A 22,269-nucleotide genomic window follows, 5' to 3' on the forward strand; every position below is an offset into this window, starting at 1 on the left:
CGAAAAAATAAATAAATAAATAAATAAAAATAAAATAAAACATTATACTGTTTCTTTGTTTATGTATTTCTTCATTTATTCAGTGAATATCTTTTGAACAATTACCCTTTTGAAGCATTTTGCTAAGTGCCAGGCAGACTATATGCTTAGAGCTAAGCACATAAGCAGCTGAGTATAATACATTTAATAAGAATTACAACAGAGCATGTAGAAAGACCTGAAAAAGCAGTGCAGTAAAAAAAGACTCATTCAAAAGAGAATGAGCAAGAAGGGAAGTCGTGTGGGAAGGGAAGTAGTCAGATATAGTTGTACCCAATTAAATCTATTCCTTTAATCCCAGTGGTAGCAGCGCGTTACTCACTACCCACCCCAATGTTCTGGGTTTCTGAATTAAACACACACACACACACACACACACACTTTATATTTTGATATGTCTTAATCAGCTGGGCCACTTCCTAACCTCCATGTGGCTAATCCAACTCCCTCCAATATTCCCAAGTCATTACTTACTAACATCTATATTTCATCTTTGCTGCTCTGAGCCCAGCCAGGCAGCTCTCTTGAGGCCACCCCAGCTCCTACATGATGGCTAAGCTCCTGACCTGCATCTTATCAGATGCAGCGTCTCTTCTCCTCCACCTTCTCCCAGCATGGCAGATCTCCCTCTTCCTTCCTTCTTCCTTGGTCCCTTGCCTAGGAATCACCAAGGAATGATCAAGGCAAGTCTTATAAAGGACAGTTAGGGCTGGCTTACAGGTTCAGAGATTGAGTCCATCAAGGTGGGAACATGGCAGCACCCAGGCAGGCATGATGCAGGCAGAGCTGAGAGTTCTACATTTTCATCTGAAGGCTGCTAACAGAATACTCGTTACCAGGCAGCCAGGATGAGGGCCTGAAAGCCCATACCCATTGGTTGAAAACCCTACTCCAACAAGACTACACTACTCCAACAGGGCCACACCTTCTAATAGTGCCACTCCCTGGGCCAAGCATATACAAACCATCACACCAATTAATATAATGCAAGCAACATTAGACCAAACCCACAGTCAGAGTTGTTTTCTAGGAAATGCAGATGATACTCTTGCTGGGTAGAGAGTCCTTCTGGTGACCAGAGGCTGGTAAGACCACAGAGAAGCTGTAGACTTAGTAGACTATGGTAGTCAAGTTAAAATAAATAAAGATTTTCCATCGAAATATTTTTGTGAGTAGCTTGATGTAGCTGGAGCGAGCATGGCTTCAGAGTGGTGATAGGAAAAGGTTTCAAGTGACACTGCAGGTCCTGGTCCTTTATCTAACTGGCCAGCGATCTCTTGATTACCATACTAACTTTTCTCAAGATCGTCTATATTGTCAGTGGATGACACCCACGATATGCTACTGATGATTTCAGGTTTCAAGGAACACAGATGTGTCTCTGATCTTGAGAAATGCAAATTTGCTACAGTAGTATAGTAATAAAGAGGAAGCAGGTATGGGGGTATTTTTATGGAACAACCAGGCCTCATATAGAACTGGAACATGGGTCATTCATCTCCAGATTTAAGTAACAGCTTCAGGATCTCAAAGGTACTATGAGGCTGTTATCACACAGAAGGTCCCTCATTCTCTGTGCAAGTCAAGCCTTCCTCGCACTCAGTTTGACTCCTTCTTAACTCTGCAGTTAATGTGATCCTTGCCCTATGTCTCGGTTTATTTGCCTTGTGGTTTCTACTTACATTTTGCTGTACTAACTATGGGCACTGTTTCCTATCTGCTTAGTCTCTTACCTCTACTCCACTCTACTCTGTGTGTCCTTCTCTGTGGATTTGTGGACAAAGGACAGGGGCTTTTTTTTTTTTTTAAGACTTATTTTATAGGCTGGGCGGTGGTGGCGCACGCCTTTAATCCCAGCACTTGGGAGGCAGAGACAGGCAGATTTCTGAGTTCGAGGCCAGCCTGGTCTACAGAGTGAGTTCCAGGACAGCCAGGGCTACACAGAGAAACCCTGTCTCGAAGAAAAAAAAAATGCTTATTTTATTTTGTATATGTGAGTTCAATATCACTCAGATTTCATTATAGATGGTTATGAGCCACCATGTGGTTACTGAGAATTGAACTCAGAACCTTCAGCAGAGCAGTCAGCGCTCTGAACCACTGAGCCATCTCTCCACTGAGCCATCTCTCCAGTTCCCTACAAATGACAGTTAACAGTAGGCCCAAGACTGCTATTTCTAGAAACATCTGTTTGCAAGGTTGGCCACAAACTGGCATCTGGAAGCTTAGTTTCCAGGAGAGTTCCCATCATTCTGTGAATTATGGGTATTCAACTGTTCAAACAATGCAGTTCAGATTCAATACCTTTCTTCTGTTATTCAGAACTTGGGATTACACCACAAAGAGAATATTAATAAACTCAGCCCTCAGTAAGAACCCCAGGCACCAAATCTGCAATGTGCTTCCCTGGCGGGCAGCATTTTACACCCTGTGTTGTAACTTGTGACTCCTGCAGGAGCAGTTTGGACACAGCTTCCTCCAGACTTTTTGCTGTGTGCCTTTTCCATCTGGTAATTCAACTCTGCATGTGTCACTGTCAGAGCTATGTGTAGGACTGTCCAAAGAATCCTTCAGCAAAGCATTGAGCTGGACTTTGAGGACAACCAACACACCCTTACTTCCAGTCTCTTTCAAAGCACGCCACTGGTCCTTATCACACACTGATCTTTGCTTCTCTTTGGCTCTTCATCCTTGTCTGGTATCACTCCCTTCCCCCATTCTAGTTTTGCTGGATTCATTCCCCAAATGCCCTGCTCCACAGCCTCTGGCTTTTGTCCCTATCTTTTCCCCTGCCTGTGTACCTTTTATCTCAGATCTATGCTTTTTTATTTTTCCCTCTCTCCTCACTGTCTGCTTTCTATCCATGTCTGCTCTTCTTCAGGGATCCACTTACCAATTTCTGCCTTGGCTCATGCCTCTCTCCAAACCCCCTTGGATTTAGGACTAAGCACAAACCAATACAGTGTGAGAGACGGGTGTGTGTTCTAAAAATTATCCCTGATTGGAACACATTTCACCTGTTTTTTTTTTTCTCTCTCTCTTCTTGTCAAGTGAGATAAAATGTAATTTTTGAAGCTTTGTTAGTTGACTTTAAACATAAAGCCATTTGAGGATAGATGAGAGAGCCAATGAGGTGACAAGACCAATCCTTCAGAAACCTCCTCAGTGCTTTTTTTTTTAAGGTTTATTTTTTTATTTTATTTTTGTTTTGTTTTAAATTATGTGTACATGTATTTGTAGGGCTTGTGCACATATGTGGTTGTCTGTGGAGCCCAGAGATATCATAGTCCCCTGAAATTGGAATTACTGGAGGTTGTGAGCCATCTGATATAGTGCTGGGAACAAATCTCAGGTCTTTTGGAAGACTGAATTTAGCCACTGAGCCATGTTGTCAGTTGCCACATCCATACCTTGACAAATGCTGGAAATAAACATTTTTTTACATTTAGTCCTTCCTTTTCTGACTTCCATTAGTTCCAATTTTAACTAATCCAAGCTCAAATATGTTTTCTGACTTTTGAAGCCTGGAGTAGAGTCCTAGTTCAAACTATAGTACATGAACTCCATTTTGTGGATAAAATAGGAAGTAATAGATAGAATGGTAGGAAATCTCAGCCACAGCATTATAGTAATGCTCTTCAAGGAGTCTTACCTCCCAAGTCCCCATGGGACTTTTCTATCAAAGATAGAGTTTTGGATAAAATCGAAAAAGATGCCAAGGTTATCTCTTCATTTTCTTAGATCTACGTTGGACATGTGATTGGTTTGGATCAACGAAATGGAACAAAGGTACATTTTGCTACTTCCAGAGTGTATGCCTTTAGAGACTGTGAAGCATCTACTACCCTCCTGAAACCATGATATCACCTTGCTGTGAAAGCCGGTATCACTTTCCAGAGGACACAAGACACTGTGGGGACTAACAGGTGCCCCAGGTAGAGCCAACATCAGCTGTTGGCTATGTGAGTGGCTCTCTAGAGCCAACTCCAGGTGCCAGATATGTGAACGTTGTCTCCTTAGGCCTTTGAGACTAACATGAGCCATCAGATGATTGAGCACACGAATGTTTGCAGGCAAAGCCATCAGGAGTCACTCCTAGATGACATCATGAAAATATATAGTTGCTGTCTTTAAGCCACTAGGTTTTGATGAGCATTTTTTTATACAGCCAATTCATACCCAAAGACTAACCCTAGCGACTATTTCTTGCTATAGAAAGAGCCTAGCTGAGCGGTGGTGGCACACGCCTTTAATCCCGGCACTTGGGAGGCAGAGGCAGGTGGATTTCTGAGTTCGAGGCCAGCCTGGTCTACAGAGTGAGTTCCAGGACAGCCAGAACTACACAGAGAAACCCTGTCTCAAAGAACCAAAAAAAAAAAAAAATGGAATGCATTGAAGAAAGAAGCAGCTCAATTAGGTTCACTTGTTCAGAAAGAGAAGCCACAATCTCAGCTTATATGAGCTTAAGTTAAATGAAGCCAGTGTGGTGGCTCATCCCTGTAACTCCAGAATTTAGAAGACTAAAGACAGGAGGATTGCTTTGAATCCTCCAAGGCCAGAGCAGGCAACATAGTGAGTGCCAAGCTAGCTAGCCTTTTTACAGTGTGACAGTCTTGTCTAACAACAACAGAAAGAACGAAATGTTCAGCAACGATTCAAAGCTTCAGAAAGGAGGGCCAGTAGGCCTGTCCCCGGAAGGCTGGATAAGAAGTGGAAGATCTGGTCCTCCTTCCATTGTCTCGTTTTTCTGACCTTGAAACAGTCTCTGGCCTCTTGGTGCCTCATTTCTTCAGGAATAACACGAGGCCCGACCTGCTGCTTACTCATCGCTCAGGAAGCTGGGTAGCACTGTCTTGGGGGAAGGGGTGGGTTTTAACATCCCACTCATTTACTACAATTTATTTGTTAAAAGTCGGAGATTGCTTTTATAATCTGCAAAGATGCACTCAGTGGATGAAATGTGCCCTCCTGGTGAAGTTCTAATCTTTTGTGCTTTAAAGATAAGTCATTTGCCTTGAGATATCTTTCCCTTCTCATGGGTTTGAACACTAAACATGATCACAATCCAGTTTTGGTGGCCTTAGGTGATGGTAGTGGAGGATGGAAGTAGTGGGAGGGTATTTGGTCTAGGGTATTGAACCCAGGGCTTTCTGCGTGTCAGGCAAGCACATCTTCACTTAACCATACTCACAGCCTTGCAGCTTCTATTTGTTCACATGGACCCATTTCCATATCATAACACATGTATCTTTCTCATCTAGAAATAACTACATAAAGAATCAGTGACGTTGCCCAGTTAGCAAAACTATTCCCACATAAACCTGATGATGTGAGCTCAGTATCTGGAACCTATATAAATGTGAAAGGAAAGACCCAACACTCCACAACTGTGCTCTGACCCTTCCCAGGCTCACTGTGGCACATCTGCCCCAACACAATAACTAACCCTATTAGAAACAGCCATGTAGAAGAGCTGGCATTACAGCTCAGTGGTAGACTACAGTAAGACAGATACACTCAGACTTCCCTACTAAAGAAACAGTAATTTATTTAATAAAAATAAACCCCTTTCTTGATATCTAGGATTGAAATGTTTATTTTCTTCTCAGTATGTCCAGAAACATTTTACCCATTGGTTCATTGCAAATATTAGGAAAAGGACCACACACCTACAGTTTTACACCTCCTCAAAATATGTGAGCCAAAACTTAGATCTTTGGATAAGTAAGCAGAAATAGCTCCTGTTACCCTCTGGGAAATTTACCTGGAAGATCACTCTAGCAAAATCAAAACCAACTACTCTCAAGGCTTTTTATAGTAAATGGAAACATTGATAGGTAGTGAAGAAACACTTTAAATCATATAAACTTTAAAAGTCTAAAATAGAAGTCCTAAGCAATCCTGAAAGGAGAACAAACCTTATAAACAAAGCTGGGTATGGTGGCACATGCCTTTACACTCAGCATTCAGGAGGCAGAGGGAGGCTGAACTGACTTCAAGGTCAGTCAAGGCTACATAGTGAGATACTCTCTTAAAGAGTTCTGTTTTGTTTTTAATGACACATCCCAGATAATATTTAGGCCTCGCCCTCCTCAATTCTACACAAATCCCCAAAGGATTCTGAATTATGGCAAAGTTTTCTTGAAAAAGTGAATGAGGTAGAACAGTTTTTAAAAGTGAGCTACAAGTTGTTCAGTTGCCTTAAACACTGAGACATCAGTGATCACTCTAAAAGGGGGTAAACTGCAACTACAGTTTATTAGATAACAAAGGACAATGCTATGTTTTAAAGATAGCCAGGAGCTGGGGGTGTGCTGATGTGGGTATAGAGACCTGCCAACAAACCTGAAGGTCAGAGTTTGATCTTGGAATCCACACAGTGGAAAACAGAGATCTGACTCCCACTTGTCCTCTGTTCTCTCTCTCTCTCTCTCTCTCTCTCTCTCTCTCTCTCTCTCTCTCTCTGTGTGTGTGTGTGTATGTGTATGTGATGCACAAGGAGGAATATAAATAAATGTAATTAAAAATTATGCGGGTAAGAGGCTGCTCAGTCAGTAGATCAGTTGCTTAGCAGTCACAAAGCCCTGGATTCAATCACAAGTACCATATAAATGTGGCTATAATTCTAACACTTGGAAGGTGGAGCCAGGAGGATTAGACAATTGAGGTCACTCTCTCACACTGAGTTGAAGCCCAGCCCTGGTTAGATGAGACCCCAACTCAAAAATGCTGAGAGAACCACATCTTAATGAACATTTTATTATAGCTGTGGGGCGGTTAGCTATGAGAGAAAGCGGGGCACCCGGTTGAACGAGCTTTTGAACCGGGAGACCCCCTGGGATGGAAGGTGTTCAGCTCAGTTCCTGGGCCCCTGGCCCTCTAAGCTTCAGCCCTCCACAGCTCCTCCCAGAAAGGTTTGCTAATATCCAGGTAGAGGGAGTGACTAACAGATTTACATATTCATGATTACCTAAGGGGGGGGGTGTAGCTAATTAAGCTATGCCTCCCCAGTCCCTCTGCTTTCCACTCTATATTTAAGCCATCTCCCCCTGGCTTTTGGGGATGCGCATATCCAGATCCAACTATCACGCCATGAACAATAAACTTAAGTCCACAGATTCCACGTGTCTTCTGGGGCCTGCCTCCGCAAAGCTTCCAGCCTCTGGAACCTTACACTTTCTCCAGTATGTGGGAAGCCCGCCAGTGTGGAAGCCTCCGGGACTCTGCCCACTGTCCGTGGGTCACCTCCGAGGTGGTCTAGGACAAGGGCAGCCCCTGCGCGGGTTTTTTCCACGATAGTTTTGCACCACTTAGATGAAAGAATTAAAAGCCATCCTAAGTGGTGGCTCATGGCTCATACTTGTCATTCTAGCACTTCGAAGGATGAGGCAGAATTGTTGACACCAGTGTGAGGCCAGCCCTGGGTCTGAAGTCTCAGACCACCTTCCAGCTTCAGAAAATCTGTTCTCCCACTGCCATGGGGTTCTAGTTTCATCCTGTGTCACCTTCTTAAGGACTAGGCTATATCTTCACAATCTGATTCCCCCTCCTCTCAGTTGACCCTTGTTCTTCAGCCTGAACTCATAACATTTCCCATAGTTTTAAAAAAAGAAAATAGAAATCTTTGGTCAGTGAGATGGTACCGTGGTTGCAGGTACTTGGCACCAAGCCTGTGGCTCTCCAAGACCAACACTGTGCAAAGAGAGAGCTGACACTTATAGGCTGTCTCTTATAACTCGTCTCCCCCCGACACTCATTGAGAAAATAACAAATGCAGTAAAAATGTTTGAAAAGTCTCCTTTATCCCATGCTTCGCTGCAAGCCATTACCCCATCCTCTGTTCCCTTTGCAGCAAGCCCTCTGGTAGAAGTGTGCATACCTATTGTTATGTCCCCGATTCCTGGACTTCTTTTCACCACTAACTCAATCTATTCAGGCTTTTGTTCTCTACCAACTTCATTGAAACCGCTCTTGTCAGTGCCACCAATGACTTCTCGATTCTTGTCCCAATGATATATATACCTGTTCAATCTCATTTGATTTAGAGCAGTATTCAACACAACGACCAACTCCTCTTTCCAAGAAACATGATTAATCTGCCTTTCATTACATTACTCGTTTTAGTGTTCTTTCTACTGCACAGTGTTTCGATGTCTGAACCAGCCCTCCTTACTCCCCCCTCCAAAAAAAAAAAAAAACTGTTCAGTTGGAGTCTTTCCCACTGCCCCCAACAACTCCATATTTTGTTTACACTCAAAGTTGGAGAGTCACATTTAATTATATATTTAATTATTCTTCCTTTCTCTATTTCAACAGGCCAGTAATCTGGTGGTTGTATCATCCACACTGATCTCACTAAGCCACGGTTGAGTTCCTGTGGTAGTAGGCTAGCTCACAACTCAGGTGGGGTAATATAGCCTTCAGATGGCTGTTTCCAATCAGGTTAGCACAGTCAGACCATGATCTCTAAATTCTTCAATGGATTCTCGTCTAGAGACTGCACAAACCTGTAAATATGATTTGCTCTCTTCCTTCCTTCTTAGCTTCTAGATTCTCTTCATTCACTGCTTTATCCACAGAAGACTATATTTCTAGAAAATGATGCTTGAACATTTTAAAATGGCTCTTGCTCGGTGCCTACTGCCTAAAAGCCAATATCCCTTGTCTGCTCCCTTCTTTGTATGAGTGTTATCTGGGGCACTCTGTAGCCTACCTGTAGCCCTTGGGTCCACCTGCAGAATCCCTGAGCACTCTGCTGATCTACCTACATAATCCTGCCTTTCCCACCTTGCTATTGGTGATTCTCTAGTTACTACATATCAGTTTGTTCTGTGTACCCTTTAGAACGTAAGTTGCATGAAGTCAGGGATTTTTTTGGACTTTATTTGTTTTTCAGATGCAACCTCAATCCTAATACAGATAAGTTCAGTATCAATAGGTTAATAATTATGTTTAATGCCTATATAAAGTACACAGGGAAGTGCATTTTCAAAATTTCCCAAATGGAGTTTGATTAAAGCCATACTCAGTGTCTGCACTCCTAGTTCATCAATGTAACTAGTACAAAGAGGCACTGGTCCAGGGAATTAATAGGGAAGTGGTAAACATTTTTGTTCTAACACTGTCTCTTATCTGAGTGTGCTTTTCAGACTTTGGTGTACATTGATGGCCATTACCTAGGGGTGCTTTATAAACATGTTGAATGCTGATATCCATCCCAACTTGAGAAAATTCAATTGTGAGTTATTTATCGTTTCATAATATTTTCAACTGTTAGTGATTGACTGGAACCTAGGAATTCATTAGTAACTCTAGGTGGTATTTCTGTTAACATCTTGTGGCTTGTATTTTGTTCTTTTTTTTTTGAGATAAGATTTCTCAGTGTAGCTCTGGCTGTCCTGGAACTCACTCTGTAGTTCAGGCTGGCCTGGAATTCAGAGATCTGCCTGCTTCTGGCTTCCGAGTTCTGTAATTAAAGGCATGGGCCACCATTGCCCAGTTGTATTTTTTTCATCCACAAAGTAAGAGGCTTTCAGTCCCTACTTCTTTGGGACTGAAGGCCATCAGAAGATACACAGTCTCATGGACTAAGAACTACTGAATTCTTGGCTAAGCTCGAGACAGTTATTGTTGAACTAGCTGGACCACAGTCTATAAGCCACTTTAACAATTCCCTTTTTAATGTCATTCTATTCCTGTAGAGAACCCTAATACAGAGCACCGACTCTCCATGGTGATTTGTGGGTGTCTATGTGCATGTGTGAACTTCACAGTGCTCCAAAATAAGAGATGATATCCACTTTTTATTGTAGAGAAATTACAGTAGTAAATCAGAATTTTGTGACCTTGAGCTAGTTTTTCCTTTGGGACAGTCTTAATATATAGCTCAGGCTGTCCTTGAATTTGTGACCCTTCTGACTAAACTTCCCAAGTGCTGGAGATTACATACCTTTGGCAACAAACCAGCTTGTAAATGGAATTTTAGGACAGTCCTAAAATTAAATTAAAATTTAGTCAGCATGTGTCTGGAGTTCGGATGGAGACTGCTACTTGGTTTTGTAGGCCTTGTTAAGCAGCAGCTTGCTGAGACCTGCCCCACGGAGTTTTTACATCATTTTATGTACTTGCTTGTAATTCAGTTTTACATAGGACACTAGGAAAATGGTAAACAGTAGCAACTCTTGGAAACATCCAGATTAAGCATTCTCAGAGTTCTGTAAAACTGTGGCCTCATTCATGGAAGCTCCACCCAACCCAGGCTCTTTAGATATGTGACTTGGAACATTTTCTACAACATTCTTTAGTATGAAAATCGTGATATATACTTGAACCAATAATATGTTATTTGTTTCCAGATAGTTCTGTTGGGCAATATATTTTTGCTTTTTTTTCCATAAATAGCAAATTCAGGAAACCATTGAGAGGTAGGATATACTGAAACAAGCTTTTCAGAACATAGACGCCAAAGCTGCCTACCTAATTACACAGTAATATGTTCCGAATCAACCTACTTAAGGATGTGTTTCTTTCCAAGAGAAACTAAAAAGTCATTATCATTTGGGAGATTTCACTGCCTTCCACCCCCAATCAGGCATTATTCTGAATAATCGGGATTATTCTGAATTACAAATCCTTCAAAAAAGTCAATTACAAATTTAGATAACTAAAGATGTACACATTTTATATTTTTTAAGCAAAGTTTTTTTTACAAGCCTAAGGGTTTAAATCTCAGTGTTATAAGCCTGCTCTGGGTGACCAGCCAATACTCTGAACCATGGAACTATCTCCCCAGCCTCAGCAAAGGTTCTAGGTATTTCCTTATTTATCTACTTTTTATTTATTTTCTGTGAGATGGTTTCACTTTGTAGCCTTGGCTGGGCTGGAACTCACTATGTAGACTAGTTAGCAATTGATCTGCCTTTGCCTCCAGTGCTTGTTTAAGGGCTTGCACCATCATGCCCAGGTTTTTTCTCTTCTTTTATCAACATTATCTTTGGGAACTGACCTAGGAGTAGCCTAAGCCTGCCGCTCTCCATTGAACGTGTTCTTGCTGCCTTTTCTCAAGACTGCCTTTGGGTTTGTGAGAAAGTGTTGCCATTTTCATTGTGGGAGTTCTGTGCTAGGGGAGGAAGTGAGAGAGGATCATCTGAGTCTGTCCTGGGGGCAGGGAGGGGAGGGAGGGCCCGGAAGGGCGGGACGGCCCTGTGCACTAGCTTCTGCTTTTTATAGTGTCTGCTTCTTTCTTTTCTTTCTTTTTCTTTTTTGGCATGCAGATGTGTTTTACTGAACATAGATTTTTTTTTCATAGAATATATTCTGATTATTTCCCAACTCCTCCTAGATCCTGTCCTCCCATCTAAATTCACTCTCTCAGAAAACAAACAGAATCTAAAAAATTGTAATAAGATAAAACAAAGAAAAGAAAAAACAAAACATAAGAAAAAAGCACGCCAGGCGGTGGTGGCGCACGCCTCTAATCCCAGCACTTGGGAGGCAGAGGCAGGTGGATTTCTGAGTTCAAGAGTTCGAGGCCAGCCTGGTCTACAGAGTGAGTTCCAGGACAGCCAGGGCTACACAGAGAAACCCTGTCTCGAAAAACCAAAATAAATAAATAAATAAATAAATAAATAAATAAATAAATAAATAAAAATAAAAGAAACTTAAAAAAGAAAAAAAGCACAAGAAACAGATGGACACTGTGACACTCTTTCGAACACATCGAAAGCGTACAAAACTAGAAACCATAATATATGACTGGTAAGGTTAAAAAAGGAGTCCCTCCAGAATGTTATGAGACAGAGAACCTTCCAAAATGCCATTGAGTTGTTTTTGTATGGCCTGGTTTTAAGAGTGGCTTGTATTCCCAGTGAAATTCTGTTAAAGAACTCACAGATTGCCTGTGCCTCGAACTCAGAAATCTGCCTGCCTCTGCCTCTCAAGTGCTGGGATTAAAGGCGTGCACCACCACTGCCTGGCTAGGAATAAACATTCTTGATAACGTGATTATTTTAAAAACTTTTCTAACAATATATCTATGAGGTTTGCCAGTATTATCCTCAAACCAAAAAAAAAAAAAAAAAGCGTGTTTCTGACATATAAGTTCTATATTTTGACAGCATTTGTTTATATGATTCTCTAACATACTAGAATATACTCTGCGGTTCCCATTTTATTTCTTTAATCTGTTTTGGAGCATTACAATTACACTACTTAAAACATTAAAAAATACTTCTGGTTGAAGCCTCCTAGGGTCAAGATTGCCTAAAATGAAACCCATTTGGTTACTCTAGTTTTATTACTTATAAAATGGGGGTTAAAATTATCACTCAGAAGATAAAATGACAGGTTATTTTCAATAGAAAATTGATGAAAGAAAATATTATTATTCACAGATTATTTGCTACAGTTCTTGGGCAATTTATTTATGATCCCATTTCATCCTCTATGAGGCAAGGATCCTAGTTTTATTGTTCAGATTATTAAATTCTGGTTAGGAAGCTTAACCAACTATTTTCAAGGTCACACAATTAGGCACTAGCTCCAGGTTGTTTGGTTGCAAAGCGTACACTCCTCCCTTTCAGGTTTTAAGATTCCCCTTCACCAGTGTATGATTAACTCATCTTAGCTATATAAAAGCCAAGTGTAAACTTAAAGAAAAGGGTTAAAGAAAAAATGAAATATCTGTGGAACTTAAATACGTATGGTTTGGCATGACAAGAGATTTACAAGTTGTTTTTAAAAAGACGACGTCGTGTTTCTGGATCCCAATTTAAACACCTCTAAAGTAAGAAGATTGGTCGCTAAGTTCCCTGCGACAGAGACCCCCCTCTCTCGGCAGCCTCGGACTCCTTCAGTTCGCCCTTTCTCTCCCTCCTTGATCCTGTTCGATCACTCTCCCCGTTCCTTCTCAACTGCACACTGGCTCTAACCTCGTGGTCCGGAACACCTGCGTTCCACGTGATCGCGGGGCTAAAGGGCAAAGGTGGCCGTACTGAAGGCTCCGGAGGAATTAGGGAAAGACGCCAGGGCTCCCTCGGAGCAGCAAATAACCCAGCCCTACCGGAACCCGGAAGACGTTGAGCTACGGGCGGGAGGAGGGTGTGGCCGAGAGCCCATTGGACGGCCAGGAGGCGGGGCTTGCGATAACAGCAGGGGAGGAGCTAGAGAGGCTGCGAGCTAAGTGGCGCGGGGTTCCCTCCTCAGAAGCGAGCTAGTGGGCGTGGTGACGTCGCGTGACGCCATAAGGGGCGGGACGCGTCTTAATAAAGCCGGTCTGAGTGCGCGAACGCCAGTTGCTGCTTGGGACGCGGGCTGCGCGGTTTGTGTGCAGCGCTGCGGTTTTGCTGTCACGTACCTTCCCGGAGCCTGGGACTGAGGGGTCGCGCGCGTGTGCGTGTGTTGTGTGAGGGACAGAGGGACTCGGGCAGGGCCGTCCCCTGCCCCCTTTTCCCTTAGCGGAGGCGGCAGTCCTCACGCTTGTTTGCTCGCCGCCCACTTGGGAGCGGGCTCGGGGTGCGGAGTGCGTCTTCTTTTTTCGATTTTGGAACTTATGAGAGTCTTTTTTCCCCACACTCTTCCATTTTTTTTTTCTTTTGGCTTGGTGCCTCTAGGGCTGATTTCCCCGGCGTCTGAGTAACCGCTTCCTGACCCCGGTCGCCAGCCCTGCCCCAGGTTGCCCCCCGGCTCTGCCCCTGGCCCCGGAGGGTGGGAAGCCTTGCCTAGTGGGTCTCTGAAGCGTAGCCGCACCTGCCTCAGTATGCACGGGGTCAACGACCCTCCTCTTTTTATAAAAGACATTAAGGCCGGACTGAAAAACTTAAATGTCGTCTTTATTGTCCTGGAGATAGGTAAGTGAGGTCCGAAGCCCGCCCCACACCCTCGAGCGCTCGGACCTCTTCCCCGCCCGAGACCCCACGTGCTCCCGGCCGAGACTCCTACCCGGGGACCGAAGTCAGTCAGTCACGTAGCGTGCTGGAGGAGGATGAGACAGTTCCCTCGAATAAACACCTTATCTAACACACCTTCCCTTTTTGATTTTTAAATCTTCACAGGACGAGTGACCAAAACTAAAGACGGCCATGAAGTGAGATCCTGCAAAGTAGCTGATAGAACGGGAAGCATCACTATTTCTGTGTGGGATGAGATCGGAGGGCTCATACAGACAGGGGATATTATTCGGTTGACCAGAGGGTAGGTGTGAATATATTGGGGTAGGGGTGGGGTTGGCCGACTTCCGGGATTCTGAAGTTGCCTGGTTCTTCCATGGGCTCTTGAGCTGTTTTAGTGGACAGCACTGGGAGCAGTTCACCTTTCACAGCTAATTTGTTTTAGGTAGGGAATTAACTCCTTCCCTCCACTTTTAAAAGTTAATTTTGTCTTTGAGAATATCATATGGAAGTCAATGAGCCTTTATCAATGAGGCTGATAAAGGCCACATTTCTCTTTTTTTTCCTCTTTCTTCGAGACTGGGTTTTTCTGTGTAGCCCTGGTTTTCCTGGAACAAGTTCTATAGACTAATCTTTCCTCAAACTCACAGATACGCCTGCTAATCAGTTCTGTGCGCCACACCACTTGGACACATTTCTTAATCAGTCCATGTATGAGGTATAATGTATTCCACCTCCTTCCTTTTTTAGTACCTTGAAATCCTGTCAATACTTTATTTGTACTCATCATTTAGGTGGTATAGACATAAATGAATAGCTGGGGAATTTAGCTCTTAACTACCTTCATTCTGGAAACTGTCTCCTGTATCTCAGGTCTTTTTGAGCTTTAAGATGCCCAAGAGAATGACCTTGAATTTCTGATCTTCCTACCTCCACTTCCCCAGGTGGTAGGATTCATACCTAAACATCCTGGGGAATGAACCAAAGGCCTGCTACATGGCGAGCAAACATTCTGCCATCTGACTTACAGTCCCAGCTTGAATTTAACATTTCTGTGGTCACATATGTACTCAGAAAAGGTGAAAAACGGTATCTGTAATACTCATTCTTGGAAATAATTTCATCTATAAGATCAGTGTTTCACAAAAACCAAAATAATACACAAAGTGGCAGAAAGGCGTCTTTGATCCATTCAGAACATCTAGTTGGTTATGGAGATGGAATACTTTTTTTCATAGGCTTGAAATTTTTACCAAATGTTGGTCTTAAAAGTCCAGGAAAGAATCTTAAAAGTAGACTATGGAAGCTTCTGTGATTGAGAGAATTGTAATAATTTTGTTGGTAGCCATAAGAAAAATAGTTGGCAATTGCTGTTGTGCTCAGAGAATCTCTCAGAAGGATTGAGTCTTTGGGCAGGAGTTCTTTGATACTATCTTACAGGCCTTACAACATTTTCAGGAAGTGAGGTAAAGTATCATCAAAGCAGGAAGTGAGAGTCAGAACTTAGGCATCTTCTTCTCATACACTGAGTCATTATGACACTAAATTACATCTTTTTAACTTCTATGTCTTTTTTCACAAAAGAGAATCACTTCCTTTGGAGGTTATGGGGAGAGCTACAGTACTACTACTAATCATAATATGTCTTAAGCCATGAAGTTGCCTCGGTAGTTGTACAAAGAAACACTGAAAAAACCAGACTTTGGTCTGATTCTGCTAATCTGATTAGATTATATTTTCCTTAGATTTAATGATGTCATTCACATTTAAAATTGTTCACATTAAAGAATTGGTTTCATTATGTTGATATTAAAAGTTGCAAAGTTTGGGAAGGCCAACAGGGCAAGAGGAAGATTAGTGGGTTTTTTTTAGCTCCTTTATAAAGTTGTTCCAAACGTTGAGCTTGAGAACTCTGCAGTAGTAGACATAAGACCGTATCAATAACTGCAAAAGAAAATAGTAGTGTGTTGACTTTATGTACTTTGTGGCTGAAAGGTAATACAAATACAGGATTTTTACTTTTAGAAGCTCTTCCTCAGGATACACTTCCAATTCTATTTCTTTGAGTGTGTCTTCTGTCCCCTTCCTTTTCCTCCTCTCCTCCTTAACCAAGCTTCACACGCACCGAGTTTCACACAGATATTAATACCCATGTCAGTCTTCAGAGTGCAGAAAACATGTACTTTTCTCTAACTGCAGTGGAGAGAATTTTACAGATGTTTCTTCTGTTGAAATTGTCTGTTTTAAATTAATTTTAAGGTGAACTTTAGTTAAACAATCAAACCAATTCTTCACTAAAAAAAAAGTCCCTCCTTTGTTAACTGCTGATACAATCATTAATCATCTAGAAATAACAATAAATATATACTTTATGAGAACACTGTTTCTTTCCGCTCCATTCTTTTTGTAGATGGGCTAAAATTTGAATTCTTCATGTTTCAGTTTTCTCAGTGCTGGGATTTCAAAATATGTGTCACCATTCTTGTTCAAGTTTTTCTCAAGCTAGGCATGGGGACCATTCCAGATCCTCTTGAGGCTGAGACAGGAAGATGCAAGGTTGAGGGTTATTTGGCTACAGAGCAAGTCTAAGACCAACCTGGGAAGCTTAGGGAGATGCCTAAAAATAAGGTTTAAAAATAAGTTCTAGGAACATAAGTTAGTGGCAGAGTGCTTGCCTAGTATGTTCAAGGCCTGAGTTCCATCTCCAGCAGTAAAGAAATTTTTTTTACTAGGGTTGTAATTTAGATAATTATGTCATAATGTGGCAATAGAATTTTCTTTGTATAATTTCTTGTTAGAGTTAGTTACAGTGACTGTATTTGACTTGGCATTGTGAGTAGGCCTATGTATAAAAATATACTGAAAAGCTAAGTAGAACTATACATTCTACTGAAAGCTTAATTTACTTTCCCTCTAGATATGCATCAATGTGGAAAGGATGCCTGACACTTTATACTGGAAGAGGTGGTGAACTTCAAAAAATTGGAGAGTAAGTATTAAAATATATTTTGTTTAATTAAATTTTAAATAATATCTACAGTATAATTGGTAAGTATAAAATATAAACCACCCATTTAGCCCTTGGAAACTTAGCTTTATGCTGTAGGTAGGTAACACTATCAGTTCTCCCTGTGGTTGAGAAGGTGAGCTTTTCCTAGCAGACCTGAGTTTAGACCAGCCTCAGGGGGCCCTGTCTGTAACTTTAGAAAACTCTGTCTTTCAGATGGCATTTGAAGTACATTCTCTCTTGTTTTACTAAAATAGGATCTAGACATGGGTTTCAATCTGTAGTTTACATTTTCATTGTCTCTATAGATGAATTTGTACTAGAGTTAAAGGGACTTTCAGCAGTGAAAGTTGAAGCCTTCTGGTTGTCCTATGTACAGTATAAGCAGCCACAGTTAGTGTGTGCCACCTGGGTAATGACTTCCACACTGACCTGCAGTAACATGTGAGTGTAAAGGTACTTTAGTCTCCATGCTGGCCTAGCTGTCTGGGTTTCATCCATAATATGTGTTATACATAATGAGCCAAATTGTTAGTCCATTCTTTTTGGTTGCTGATGCGTAGGTATAACTTATGTATATGAGTACATATATGCTGTCTTCAGACACACCAGAAGAGGGCATTTGGGTCCTATTACAGATGGTTGTGAGCCACCATGTGGTTGCTGGGAATTGAACTCAGGACCTCTGGAAGAGCAGTCAGTGCTCTAAACTGCTGAGTCATCTCTCCAACCTGCTTAGGTATATCTTAGTGCCCATTAGATTGGAGAATATTTAAAAAGAGAAGTCACAAATGGAACCAAAAGAGAGAGGAAAACTCATACCGTAGGTGAATTGTGTCTTGGTTAATATGAAAGGGAAAAAGTGTAGTCTGATTAAACATTAGAATCTGAGTTCCCACTTCACCTTCATCAGGAAGGTGATTGTTGGGACTCCTGTAGGTTCAAATGTCATGCTTTTTAGAGTAATGTGTTATGAAGGTATTTGGTGCAGAATTGCAGGATCTGGCTAGATAGTCATGGATACAGAGATTCTACAATCATGGACGTCAGCTAGATGAAGAACCACAGGAAGTTACTCATTTCCTCATGGCTATTCTTTGTCAGGGTCAATTTAAGATTTTCCCAAACTGGATCTAGTTCTTTGAAGAGCTATGAACGTTCTTATATGTGAACAGGGTATCAAGTTGTGGCTGTCAGCCTATAAGAAGTCCTAGCCCATTATCTGTCTTAATCATTGAAAATTTAGTCTTTACCTTTGATGGTTATCTCTGCAGATTCACGGTGATTGGGCAAAATTGAGATTCAATGAAAGAATCAAGTAGATTGGTATTATTTGGGATATAGTTATTTAGAAAATTTTATAAATGAATTGTATTAGTTAACATGCTACTGTTAAGGTAATGTTTTGACACGTAAGGTTTTTATTCTTGTAAGTTAAGGAGATTATGCAAAAAGGTTCAGAAATCATTTAACCTGTCCTTTATTTTCTTTCAGGTTTTGTATGGTGTATTCAGAAGTGCCAAATTTCAGTGAACCAAACCCAGATTATAGAGGACAGCAGAACAAAGGGGTAATTAATCCAAAAATATGGTATATTTTTATATTCTGTCAGAGTAAGCCTCTGATGTTCACAGTTGTAATGAAAAGAATTAAAAAACAATCTTGAGGACTGGGGATATAGCTGAACTGATAGACTGCTTATCTAGAATGCATGAAGCCCTGGGCTCAGCCACCAAGTACTGCAAAAGACAAACATAATGGGGCATGTCTGAAGTACTATTTCTCAGGAGGTGGGAAGTAAGTAGGATAAGAAGTTCAAAGTCATCCTGGGCTACATATGAATTTGATGCCTACTTGAGGTACATGAGACCCTATCTCAAAAAAAAGAAAGAAAGAAAGAAAGAAAGAAAGAAAGAAAGAAAGAAAAGAAAAAGATCTTTAAAAGATCCTTATCCATTTTGTGAGTCCATACATAATTTGTGACAGACACATTCTGTTCAGTACTTTGCAGACTGAAGGAAATATCAGGCAGTACTGAGCATAATGAAAGCTATAAGAGACTTGAGAAAGATTTCTGAATACTTTAACATTGAATGGATTTGGACAAACCTTTAAATATTATTGAAAATCATTTTTAAAACCCTTATATTGTAAAAATTTAATTTTTTTAAATAAATGTGTTACTTTTGTCTTTTAGATACAAAATGAACAGAAGGATAAAATGAGCACCAGTACATTTGGACCAATGGGTAAGACATTTCCATAATTGTGATGACATGCAAACATATGAGTAACATAAAGAAAAAATCTCTTAATGCATAATTTAGCGTTAAAGAGGAACTCCAAGTAAACAAATACACACAAATAAAAGATTTTGGGGAAGGTCGAAGATACTTGTACATGCCAGTGTATTTAGCACATTCTTATTTAAACACTGGAACCCATTATGACGGACACTGATTAGTAACCAGACTAATTTTGGTGACCATCTAATGAGATCCTTTAATTTTCTTATTTTACCAGTGTCTATGGTATAATAGTTACTTATAATGTATCGGAATTACTGGTTGTTTCGGCACACTATTAGAAACCTATCCTGACAAATGAGTAGACATAGAGTAGGAGTCAGTGAATACCTTAACATTCCACATGCTCTTAGCTGCTGTTTTAAAAAGAGCAGCCTGTCTTCCTCAGACCTCTCACCAGTGATCTTGGAGTTTCAAAGTCTTTTGTCTTTAAATAACCTAGGATATGTCTTTTGAGGTGTATCTTTCTGTAATTGGAGTTGATTAGGGTAGCTGAAGGCTTATTTGACCAGCTCACATTGTGGGAAACCTGTCTGCCAATAGCTTGATTACATTGAAACATTAATTGTATTTGAGTCAAACGCCAGCACTCAAACATTTCTCTGCAATTAACTTTTTGGTGTGTTTTGTTTTTATACTTTATTCTTAATCTTAATGCTCAAGTTGGTTTATCTTCCCTTTTCAGTCAGTACCAAGTAATGTATTTGTTAATATACTTGTCTAGCCCCAGAGCTCACATCTTTTCATTATAAAATAAAAGTGCTTGTTTTTCCTGCTATTTGTAAACATTCATAATGTGTGGATGAACTTTAATGATTGTTTTTCTGTAGCATAATATGGACCATTTCTGAAAATGATGATTTTTTTTTTGTGTGTTCTTGTCTTAGGAAATGGTGTTCAGACTGGCCCTGAATCTAGGGGATATCATTTTCCATATGGTAGAAGCAATGTCCCAGGACCCATCGGTCCACAGCTACCAGGAGCATCTAGTAGTCAAACAGTCAGGCCCACAATAAGTAATGCCAGAGATCCGAGGAGAGCCTTTAGAAGATGACCTAAGCCAAAGAGACACATGTAGTTTTTAAACTACGTGACCTACTTGAACACTTAGTGCACTTTTATTTATTCTTAACTGTGAAAATGTTGTCTCTTACGGGTTTCTTTTTATACTTTTTGGTTAAAAAGAGTGGTTGGTTTTTACTGAAAAACTGTTAACGCTGCTCAGTTACATCCTATTGAAGAATAGGAACTCTGAAAGCAGGAACCTTTATTTTTAGAGCAAGAACTTACTGGGTATCACTTGAAAACCTGTCCCTGTGTCCAGGGTGAGTTAAGACACCAGCTTATATATAGCCTCTGTGAGTCTGGCTTCTGCATAAACTTTGTAATGTTTGCCATATGTTTAATGGAAAAATTCTTTTGTTTGAAACTTGGATATTGCTACCTGAAGCAATAATCACCTCAAGCCAGAAACTTGGTCAGTGCTGACAGCATTTTTGAGTGTTGATCCAGGAATGACTTGACTTCATAGAGTGACTGCCTGCCATTAAGATTTTTCCAAGGACAAAATCATCCTAAACTCTTGTTTAATGACCAGATAACCAGATTCTTTATCAGAATCATGGAATAAAATGTGTAATGTAACAAGTAATTTTTAGAAGAAAACTGTTTAAGATAATGTTCTTAACATTTGTTGCAAACATTGAAGATTACATTGAAGAAAAATTTACAACTGAGTCCATGAATGTTTTACTTTTGAAGTTCCATGTTAAATATTGGAGTGTAATTGGAGGGATTGAAGGGAGCTATATACACCTTATTGGACCTCTATTTGTCTCATTGATATTAGTTGTAGTATTTTTGAGACAGGGTCCTCCTGGGTAACCCTGGCTGGGTTGGAACTTGTTATATACATCGGGTGTGTCTCTGGACTATAGATTGGCCTGCCTCTCTCTTCCAGGTGCTGGGATTAAAGTTGTACAGCACCACATAAGACTAATATGATTATTTACAAAAAGAATACTCATGGTAGTTATTGTAGCAAGTACAAATCAAATTGAATTCATATAGCCATGTGACTATTGGCTACAAGTAATCAGGTAGAAGTAGATACTCCCTTTCTTCTAGGGGTGTGTATGTTTAAAGTTTCTGAACAAGCCACATAGCCTTACTAGCAAAAGTTAAATGGCTCAAGAAGTGATTATACCTCTGTTAAGGTGGGATTTGTGTGATGGGACTTCACTTACATTGGATAAGTGGTAATTTGTTTTCATTGTTACTATTTGTCTCTCAAATATTGTCTCTTTAGTAAAACTTGCTCTAATGATGACATATCTACCTACTTTTTTTTTTTTATACTCTTTCAGTAAACATGGAGAAGCCCAGTCCATTTTACTGAAGTTGTAATCAGCTTCAGCCTGGCTGCTCTTTAGCTCTGTACTTGTCATTTCTCCTTACCTCATATTGTAAAATAAGTAAGTTTCTGTTCAACTTCTATAGCATCTGAATATAATTTGTGTCAGAGTTTGTTCTAATTCAGTTTAACAGATTTTCAGTATGCACTGTATTAGGTTCTGTGTGGAGATTATCATAGCATTTTGAGAAGTTACAGAGTTTACTTTGGTTTATAGGTACAGGACTTTGATATTATTTGTCATTCATATATTAATAATTATAGCTGATTTGGGTTTGTGATTTTTTTGTTTACATTTCTGAATGCTTCAAAAAAGTTACTTAAGGGTTAAGATAGCTTGTGTTTTGTGACTATAGATGTTTTGAATAAAAATAAATGACAAACTAATCTTAAAAATATAATATCTAGGAATAAAAAAAACTTTTATTTGTGGAAGGTTATATAGTGTTTAAGGTGATTCTAAAGAAAGGATTTGAACTTTGACAGATTTTAGTTTGGTAAGGTATGGCTCACTGGGCCCTCAGTTCTGACTGGTTTTCTCACCTATGATGCTGCTAGGCAAGTTGTAATTTGGAAAACAAGCAGTGGTACTCCTTTGTGGATTTAGGACTTTGACTA

At 40.5% G+C, this 22,269-nt stretch overlaps 1 protein-coding gene across 3 annotated transcripts; it reads left to right on the top strand.

Moving 5' to 3' along the window:
• The first annotated feature begins 13,314 nt into the window (after positions 1-13,314).
• Positions 13,315-21,567, top strand: Nabp1 (nucleic acid binding protein 1). 3 transcript variants are annotated; one of them, XM_028765820.1, is made up of 6 exons: positions 13,315-13,428; positions 14,091-14,229; positions 16,843-16,914; positions 18,427-18,502; positions 19,130-19,181; positions 20,126-21,567. In XM_028765820.1, exons 3-6 carry the CDS (start codon positions 16,853-16,855, stop codon positions 20,290-20,292), a joined length of 357 nt encoding a protein of 118 aa, XP_028621653.1. In that variant the 5' UTR covers positions 13,315-13,428; positions 14,091-14,229; positions 16,843-16,852; the 3' UTR covers positions 20,293-21,567. The 3 variants fall into 3 exon arrangements, with proteins under 3 accessions (XP_028621653.1, XP_028621652.1, XP_028621655.1); XM_028765819.1 differs by having other exon boundaries at positions 13,330-13,886; XM_028765822.1 differs by having other exon boundaries at positions 13,359-13,441.
• The last annotated feature ends 702 nt before the right edge of the window (positions 21,568-22,269 follow it).

Source organism: Grammomys surdaster, unplaced genomic scaffold (genome assembly GCF_004785775.1).
Source record: "Grammomys surdaster isolate TR1022 unplaced genomic scaffold, NIH_TR_1.0 165, whole genome shotgun sequence".
Classification (NCBI taxonomy): Eukaryota; Metazoa; Chordata; class Mammalia; order Rodentia; family Muridae; genus Grammomys; species Grammomys surdaster.